Here is a 10,788-nt window from a genome sequence, read left to right on the forward strand (position 1 = left end):
TGTCTAACATGTTACACACAAGAAGACTCATATAACTATACTTCTAATTGAGTTCATATTAACTAATTGATTTTGACCCTATGCAATTTATTCAAAATATCTTAAAGAGTATCTCTCTCTCTATGTCGTACTATTTTATCGGTTTATGCTGAAACTTACATGCTTAAATCAAAACATGTATTCACTTTACTTTCCAATTATTACCTCTACTTTTTCAGTGATCAAACACGGGCATTTTCAGCACATCAAAATAAACCATCGTTTTCTTTAAGTGACTAGAATCGTTATGAGAAAACATAAATATTTACAACTTCTTCTCATAATAACTTGTGTTATAGTCATTTATAATTTATACCTCAGTAGATCTAATATCATAACACGTGAAGGTTGTAGTCAGGCAATACATAATAGTCAATATAAAATCGTCGAAGAAAGTTCACTTAAAGCATTGCTTCGACTTTGTTCGAATAATTCAGTGAACCAGAATAGCTTTTTAAGGGAAAAGATGAAAACATTTATTTGCAATCAATCACCTGAATTTCTGAATACTTCGAGACCACTTGTCGCCCTTGCAAGCTACCCAGGATCAGGAAACACATGGACACGTCAGTTAATAGAAACAGCAACAGGTAAGAATATGCTTTTATTAAAAAATGATTTGAAATATGCATAAATATTTATTTACAAACAATAAAGAACAATAGTTCGTTCTTTTGTTTTTGGAATATATACATTTATCGACGACACTTGTATGTAGAGAATAAACATAATTGTACAGTAGGCGACAACATTCTAAGACATATTTCATTTAGATATGTCAATTATGTACGCATAAAACAATTCTAAATATTTGTATCGTATGCATATCAATTATACGATAATCTTAAACTTTATCTTTCAGCCAAGATTTTAGAATATTGATTTTTGCAATTTCTAAAATGCTTCTAAAATGATGATAGTTAGATTTTTACTTTATTTATACTTTAAAAGTCTAGATTATGCTTAACAATGAAAATAAATAAACTGTTTATAATAAATAAACTGTTTGCCGGAAGCAGATAATTTCTATTTCTTTTTTTTTGTTCTTTTAAAAACAGAGAAATCACTGAGTGTAAAATTGTTTCTGAAAATCTCAACAATGATTATATTTATTTGAATTCAAATATCTTGTTTTTAAATAGATAAGTCAATTATCATTTGTTAAATATAATTTATAGCTCTATTATAAAAGAAATTATCCAAATCTAGGGAAAAAAGCCTGTTTTAGATTTGATTTTATTTGAGCTAAATAAGCCTATTAACCTAAGCATAGATGATCTAATGTAACACTGAAAAACGGTATTATGAGTAAAAATAAAGTAGTATATATCATGAGGGTTTTGTGACGATACAGTTTTGGTGACACTTTTGCTTGTGTCCCTTGTTTTCTCGTCTACGGTATGTATCTTTCCTATTGCCCCTTCCCCCGGTCTCCTGTCCCCTTCCCCTTTGTGGGCCTATTATTCAATCATTTATTTGTTTTCTTTGAATTCCTAATCAGTAACAAATTATTTATCATTTAGTGATTAACCTGTCCGTGCTCTGTCTTTGTCCTGTCCTGTTTTTGTTTGGGGTCCACCTGGGTTCCTTGCCACTGGTTCTTGTTGCTGGGTCATATGGGGGTTGCGTTCATTGAACGCCGCCTTTCCTTGTTGGTCTTGTTTATCATATTTTACATTCTTTACACTGACTTCTAGACCACTGACCATTTGACTATAGACTAATTGAACACATAAAACTTTCACCTTAATAAAAGACGAAAATGGTATAACATCTTCGATTTTATTGCTTTGCCCTCTAGTCAATAATCTCTTGAACACTGAACTCTTGCCTACTGATTAATCGTGTCCAAACTGAACAATATCAAATTTTTCACAGATTGAAACCGACCTAGAATTCTGAGAATTTTTTAAAACTTAAAAAATATTTTGTTTGTTATTTGTTTATAATAGTTATAATTTTAAATAATCTAGGTTGGTATCTTCATTTGTCTTTGATCATTTACATGTGGATATTTATTCATAATATCATAAATTGGAACATTATGTAATATCAAACGGAAGAACGCCAAAATGGATCAAAATAACAGTTATTATTATGACACATCTAATGTGTATAAGGCCAGAACCATCTGAATTATTATTCCGCATTCATTTTCCTTAACATACTTAGGGTGTTTTTTAAAATACGCCACAAAATCTGAAGCTGTGATTTCAATATCAAAAAAGAATACAAAGGATATTTGTTTGTTTTGCATGTAAGATCAAAATATATTTCACTGAGTTGACACCAGGTGCAATATTTTTACGAGTGGCGTAGCCATGAGTGTAAATATAATTGGTGGTCTCTACGAGTGAAATTCATTTCAATATTACATGCATAACAAACAAAAGGTTTATTCATTTCATGCCCTTTAATGATTCTAAGCCACTTGTACTTGTTTTGACATGTAACGTCATGCAATTTTCTTCATGACGTTATTGTATCATTACGTCACCATACCATGTTAAAATTAAGTTCAGTTAAATTTTTTAATTTGTTACATTTTAACACAATGTATGCAGTTATTTACTTGCTTCTCCTTAAGAAGCAAAATTACATACGACAGAATCTATTTATGTTGATATTTTTTTAAGTTATTAAATATTATTTTCATCCACATTCAAATATAGTCAAGCTACAATGAAATGATAGTTTCACTTTTATAATCAATCAAATGCGGATCTATGACAACTAATATAACTAACGTTATAGAAACAATAACTATTAATTGAAATCTAATTGATTTTTTTCTAGTACATGGCCATTTTAGTGATAACAACTATGACTGTGTATAGCAGATTTAATTTAGAAGAGGTCAACCTATAATTAATTTTTCTCAACTTAAAGTAATATTGATCATGTAAAAATATATGGTTTGGGAGGAAATCAACTATAATGAAGTCGGATTAAGTTTTACATAAATTTTGAAAAGAAATCTGAATAGGAACATGAAAATAATCAATAAAAACATACATGAATAAAATGCTATTTCTGCCTCAGAATAGATCATTTTTAATTGTTTAAAATGAGTAAACATGATTTTTACAATGTGAAAAATTGTTTAAGAGAATGTAAGTTGCTTTTTGCCTGAAAAATAACGATATACGTGATATAATTTATCATTTAGTAATTTAGCAATGTATAACGTTTATTGAATGGTGGTAAATGCGTTAAAATCGCAGTAGTGATACAATAAAGGCGTTTGGTAAATGTTTGAGTGGTTAGATGATTAATCAGACTACAGTCAGTGATGAAGAGGTCAATGGTCAGAGGTCAGGATGACATAGAACTATCAAAATATACACTACTGGAAACGACATAATAAGTCGCCCAATTTTACGTTTTTACAGTAATTGGTATACATATAAAAATTTAATTATCAAAAAGTTTCATCCCTGGTATTATTAGAACACCCCTCATATATATGTGGTTTTTATAGTACGAGTATTCTTTTATACTCATCGCGAACGGTAATTTCTGACCATCTGGTTGTCTTACCATCTAAGTCCGCTTCATTTAATAAACTGCTCAATATATTTTAATAAACTTGACGGAAATAATACCACAACATTTACTTTCACATATGGTAAGGAAGTTGACTTTGACCAATAAATGGACTATGCACAAATAGTTTGCCTTAATCTGGTGAAAGTTGTAACTGACTTTGAAAAACGAAAAAAAAAAAAAGACAAAAAAAAAAGAACAAAACAAAAACACAACATTTTTTACCATTTAAGCTGAACATGACCTTTTCTTAATAAAGGAACTTAGTAAAATTAGCTTTTTATCATTTATGGATTGGTATGATTTTTTCCTTAACAAAATACACATACCATAGACTTTTTATATCGAGTTATTTCAAGAACAATTACCTAGGATCTTCACCTGAAAGATCATATCATAAATGTTTGCCCGTTTGTAGTATTCGGTGGTTGCTTTTATGATTTTTTCATTTATTATATATTATAATATGAATAACTTCAATAAGATCTAAGTAAATTTTAACAAAATCTCTACATGTTCTTAATCTTTGTGACAATTAATTGCTTTTTCTGATAATACTTACTTACAATAATTTTGCTGTTGTGATAAATGCCTACTCAAGCTACTAATAATCGTGTATTTATCAAGATGATCAATTCAGGCATGCCATAGACTTGTAAATGGTCACGACATTGAAAGTCAAGTCATAGAACTTGTTTGTTTTTTGTTTTAAATGTGTGCACGTTTTGTGGTGTCTATTTTGCTGTCTTTGGCGGAAATAATTATCCTGCCATTTCCCTCCTGTCCCGCTTATTGCTATTCTTCCCCAATATTTTTTCTTTTCTTACACCCCTTGTTTTTTAATACCATACCGGCCTCTTTCAGTACTTACCATTTATACTTATAACATATCCTTCCCCTACTTTCATCGCCCTTGTCTCATCTCCTCTCATGTTAAGTTCGGTGCCTTCTTGATAACCTGTTGTTGTGACGGGATTGTGTCGTCGGAGGCTTCGTGTTCCTTGAACGTCACCTTACCTTGTTGATCTTTATTCCTATTTATGTAGATTCATGTTGCAACACGTTTGACACAACCGTCATATGACGTAATTTAAGTTTACCCCGATCTTTACTTTTCCTTGACTCTCAATGACAAAATGTGACAATTGATTTGCATAATGTAAACCTTAATAATTTATTTACAAAGATGATAGATATTTGGACAAATGACATGTTGCCTGAAATGAAAAATAATTTTATACTTTGGGGTCCTTTTGCTTTATGATATATGGAACAACTATTTCATTTAGTGATTTATTGGGTTACAAAACACATATATAACAACATGCTTTACTTAACTAACAAGTTAAATTATTCAAAGTTCAGATTTTGAATGTTTGTCTCTGTAAAACTACGATACACACACCTTACCTTTTTGGAATGTAGCATTGCTTCGATAAAGATTCCGTCATTGTTTTATTACAGAGGTTTATAGAATTGTTACTGAATATCTCTTAATGGGATAAAATAATGAATAAACTATGTATAAGAAGCTGCTTTCCTTATCACAGGTCAATTACAATTGGCCTTTTCTTAAAAAATAATGCTATTTTTAATGACAATGTGTATTTATATTTTCGACCATTTATAGTATTTAGACTTTTTAATAAAGCATAGTTACCTTGTTTAATGTCAAAACGGGTTTCTCTTGAAGAAACAAAGAGGCTGTGTGGCAATCATAAATATATATTATTATCAAATTTAAGCAAGGTAAATTTTTATCGTAATGCCTTATCAAATCTTAATATGATATCATCCAGTGTCTTAATAAAATTATATATATTTCCGTTTAAAACCATTTTTAAAGTTATTTTAAAAGTGTTGCTTGGACAAAATATTTATAACTCATGAACATGAAAGCTCAGTAAGTCGGATACTGTTATATGTTGTTCTTCTTGTTGTTGCTTGTAAATTTTTGTTTTGTAAAGTGTTAAGATTTTGTGACAGTATGCATTGATTTAGTAAAAAGAATATTTCAATGATTATCTTTTCATTCACGTAATATATTGCATGATAAGATATATGCTTTAAACTCTTCTGTCTTATATCTCTATTTTTTTTGCAAATTATAACATAATGGATTTACATTGAATAATATTCTACTGTTCTTATTTGTCATTTTCAAGGATACTATACGGGCAGTATATATACTGATTGGAATTTTGTCGGGTCAAAGGAGTGTCCAATGCGAAGAAAGATATTCATTGTGAAAACGCATTTAAAAAGTAACAGTTCAATTGGTCATCCCGACTGTGCAAAAATGGCTATTTCACAGCTTAATTTCTCTAGTGCCATATGTATTCTAAGAAATCCTTATAACGCTTTTGCTGCAGAATTCAATAGGCAACATGGAGTAGTAGACAAAACTAAAGATACACATTTCAACGCCGGACAAGGTATTGCACCTGAAGAAATATTTAGAACAACAAGTATGTGCTCATGTTTTTCTTTTATTTTTAAATCATATGTAAAACTATTCATTTGTCGAAAAATTATTTTTTGAAATAATTATTATCTTAATTATTCAACTTTATAAATCAAATGAATAAATTACGCAGTCTGAATAAATAGCATAATGATATTGCTGTTATAACCTTTTTAATATATGACTTTTAATTTATCTCGTCTAACCTAACCAGTAAAATTTAGTTTTATCACACACGATTTTGCGACTCCGTAAAAATGCATTGCACGGCGGTGCATATATTTTGACGTGACGTCATAAGCGTTGTACAAACAAAGTGTTAAGACTTGCTTAATGTAAGTGTTATACCATAGGCACGTCGGTGAAAAATGACTTTTTTACTTTAAACGGTCTTTTCTTTGGGGTGTATGATAAATAGAATATTAAATTCGTTTAAGATCATTACTGAATTTATTAAACTCGTTAAATAAGATAATATTATGCTAGCCAGAGTCTCGCATAATATAATTTTATTCAACTCGTGCAATAAATTCAGTATTGAACTTACACTCATTCAATATCCTCTATATCATAGTCTGAAATGTATTGTCAGATTCAAAACGTGATGCAAACAGTCGAACGATTTTAACGTATTTTCTAATCATGAAAGGGAATATTAAGCTGACAACTGACGGACATTTTTATATTTCATAGTTATATTGAATTGTTTATAACGTAAAAAAAACACAACTTAAAGATTCATTTAATTCGACATGTATATTTTTCTTTAGGAATGAAAATTAATCATCAGCACACAAATATGCACAAAAGACGAAACGTGTGTTAAGACAGTCATGTCAACACTACATTGATATTTAAGAATGAAATATATAGTTTGAATTTGCAAAAAAAAACTTAAATAAAACCTTATATATTTACATATGAGACAATTAAGAAAATTAAAGTTATAGAATTCTTTGAAATATAACTTTGAATGACAATGTACTGTTCAATATAAAATATTATCATTTACTACATAACATTGTCATTGCTAATAAACATTACTGAAAAGCTGTATTAGTCCCCTACCGGTTTAACTGGAGTGTATTTCAGGTTTAACTGCCGTCCGTCTGTCCTGCATTGACAGTCCGTTCGTCCGTCCGGACGTCTGACCGTCCCGTAACTAGGCAACACGCACTGAAAATAATTTTGTAAAACCTAATTTATGGGAAAATTAAAATCTGGACATTTTCTCATCTTCTTTCTCTGCTTATGTAAAAAAGTTTATTGCTATTCAAATATAGTAAATTTAGTAATATTATGATAAATCAAATTGTACTGAACATATTTTGTATTGAAACTTGAAATATGATAGATGTCAGTATTGAGGTTATGCACACTATTTTATGTATGACTGTAGATAATATAATGAGAACTGTTCTTCTTACCCAGCGCGGCATTTACGTACATATTTTTGATTATAGTTTTTATTTAGTGAATTTTTTCACAATTGTTTTAAAAGTATGTTTTTTTTAATCAACCACATCATATGTGACATGGTTCATAATTTTAGCAACACAATTGTCATTATAACTACGCTTGAACTTAGAATTTTCATGAAGAAATGTTAATACATTGTATTTTATATAACTTCTCCATTTCTTAATATATCTGCTTCAAACTTGAAAAACATATTTTTGTTACTATTAATCGGTTTCAATTTGCAAGTTTAGATAATTCATCTTTTTGGCCACTTACGAGATGTATAGCAATGTTCATTAAGGTAGCATAATTATTTTACGACCAATCTTCTTTTTTCTGTTTTCAAATGTTATATTCTGCTTACCACCAGGGATGTTTAATCATATACCCTATGTATTTCAATAAGTCAGTCTTTCTGTCCGTCCGTAAAAACTGTTTCCTTTGATCACTTTTAAAGAACTTGGATTTTTTTCCAACAGATTAACATAAGATAGTAAAAAATGCATAAGTTACACATGTGTATCCGAAGAAAATTAAAATTAAAATATCTGTTGTATAAACATAATTTCCTTTTTAGGCAGGGAAGCTTAACACATTACTATTATACAAACTTAAAACTCAAAATATTTAAGTTCATTAATGTCGTCCCTAATGTCATAAACGTAGCCTGTTAGAGTGTTGCTTGTGTTTTAACCAGTTAAGGACTTTTTTAGTGATTGCATTTTTATAATTGCTTATTATGTATTGTTTTGTATTTTTTCTTTTTGATTTTTTTCTTTCGCAAAGAGCTATCAAAATTGTGATTCCACATCGTTTTTATTCACATAGTCTGTCTATCCAGGTCATTAAAATCACAAACCAGTAGCAAAAAAAATAAAACTGCTGAAATTGTTAATAACAAAGTTGTGACTGTTAGTTTCTTTCCTTCTGACCACTCCATAATATTTTTGTTCCTTTTTTGACATTTTCACAGCTTTTAAAAGTTTTGAAGAAAGTTTTTATTTGGAGAAAATGGTAGAACTTCATTTATATATATTTTTGTAGCGCATCCTGGGCTAAAGATTCAAGTCCTGAAAGTCTTAGGTGTGTAGGAATAATTTGAACTAACGATGCATTTCAAAGACTTTTCTGCGTTTATCAGCAATGGCAAGGTTCCATAGCAAATGATGATTAAATCCAATATCAAAAAGTGCAGTGTCATACCATCGCTTGATAATAATTGTTTATGATGGTCTTAACAATTCATTATGAACATTATGTCTAAGATATGATAAATATTATTTTCTGTTCTCGAACATTTCATTACCTGCTTTTGATGTGCTCTATCCTTTACAAAGCGAAGGTAATCTAAAACAAATAAGTATATAAGCTTTCAAGGAATTCTATAATGTGTTTTAATGGTTGCTGTCTTACTTTCGAAAATAAACAATACTCAAAATCAGTTTGCTCATGAGTAAATTTATAAAAAAATGAAAGTTTTGCAAAAAATAATCCTAGATTATGACATGTTATTTCAGAAATAGTTAGCAAAGCTGAGTTTTACAATATCAGCTTTGTAAAAAAGTCTTCCTTGTGCAGAACAGCTTCTAAAGGCGTTCCACATTTGTAAATGTGATCAGCACTTGTTCTATAATCCATTAACATTTAAAAGTTATGTAATTAGATTCATTAAAATAATGCAGAAAATTTCATTCTTTAAAAAAATAAGTTATCTTCAAAAGGGAAGCTATATATTTTTAGGGTTAGGGTTAGAAAGCTCAATATCTTTTGTTTATGACATTGTTTTGACACAGATTGTTCTTTTTAATTTCAGCTTGGACATCATTTGTTTCAAGGGAGGCTTATAGATGGAAAGATATGGCACTTTATTGGATACAAAATACGAATATACCGGCTTATGTTCTTGTATATGAGAAACTGTTTGAAAACACAGTTCTTGAAACTTCTCACTTGATGACGTTTCTAAACTTTTCAGTAACATATAACTCTTTGTACTGCTTGTCCAGTAATAAGAATAGAAGATTTAAAAGAATCATACCAAAATGGCTGACAAATGATTACATTTACAATAATAAACTGAGGAGAATTGTAAATAAAGTTATTGATATGGTGAAAATAACCATAGGCACTGAACGGAAATTAACCGACGTTCTAAATTCTTATCATTTACCAATAGATGATAAATCATGACTTTATAAGGCAATTTGACTTCAAATTATGCATGTAAAAGACATTTCGTTAGGAAAACATATTTACAAGTCTGAAGGTGAAAGGGCAACAATAATATAAAAAGTTAAAAAATCAAAAAGAACTTTGCTTCCATGTAAATTAAGAAATACGTAGCATTTTTAAACCTTCTACCAATTAAATTTGTTTAAATGATTGCCATGACGGTCATTTTTTATTTTGTTCTTCACAGTATTAATAATATAAAAAGTTAAAAAATCAAAAAGAACTTTGCTTCCATGTTAATTAAGAAATACGTAGCATTTTTAAACCTTCTACCAATTAAATTTGTTTAAATGATTGCCATGACGTTCATTTTTTATTTTGTTCTTCACAGTATTAAAATTTGATACAGTTGGCTCTATGAAGGTTAAAGGCTAATAAAAGTAGGTTTTAAAAGAATTATATTGGTAATTTTAGAAAATGAAAAACATGTATATTAGAGGACACTTTTGCTGTAACCGTTTATTTAAGTAAATATTACACAATTATCTATAAATAAACGTAAATAAAGAAATACGTAGCATTTTTTAACCTTCTATCAATTAAATTTGTTTAAATGATTGCCTTGACGGTCATTTTTTATTTTATTTTGTTTTTTATAGCATTTAAATTTGATACAGTTGTCTCTATGAAGGTTAAAGGCAAACAAAATAGGTTTAAAAAGAATTATATTGGTAATTCTAGAAAATGGAAAACATGTGTATTAGAGGACACATTTGCTGTTACCGTTTATTTAAAAAGTAAATATTACAAAATTATCTATGAATAAACATATTTTCCTTTCTTTTTTAAGTACCACTTTTGTGAATTAAAAGTTGACATTATTTCATAGATAATGTTTTGATATACCTGTGAACTTCTGAAAAAAAAGGTTTCGTTTTTTTTCATTTTATTTTGGTGCGAATGAGATTTAATGCTTAAGTGTTGTTAGAAAATAGAACACATCGTAGTACATTACATATTTTTAGGAAGAATAGTTTGCTTCATACCTTTTTTATTAAAATAATATAATATTTATACAATAGGCAATAGGCCCATTAGTGACTTTG

General features: G+C 28.9%; 1 protein-coding gene across 1 annotated transcript; it reads left to right on the forward strand.

Annotated features, from left to right (window-relative positions):
• Positions 1–214: 214 nt before the first annotated feature.
• Positions 215–10,324, forward strand: LOC132715394 (sialate:O-sulfotransferase 1-like). The gene is made up of 3 exons (XM_060698393.1): positions 215–629; positions 5,751–6,053; positions 9,324–10,324. Exons 1-3 carry the CDS (start codon positions 287–289, stop codon positions 9,698–9,700), a joined length of 1,023 nt encoding a protein of 340 aa, XP_060554376.1. The 5' UTR covers positions 215–286; the 3' UTR covers positions 9,701–10,324.
• The last annotated feature ends 464 nt before the right edge of the window (positions 10,325–10,788 follow it).

The sequence above is a fragment of the Ruditapes philippinarum genome, unplaced genomic scaffold, assembly GCF_026571515.1.
Source record: "Ruditapes philippinarum isolate M1 unplaced genomic scaffold, ASM2657151v2 ctg7468_1_1_1_1, whole genome shotgun sequence".
Taxonomy (NCBI): Eukaryota; Metazoa; Mollusca; class Bivalvia; order Venerida; family Veneridae; genus Ruditapes; species Ruditapes philippinarum.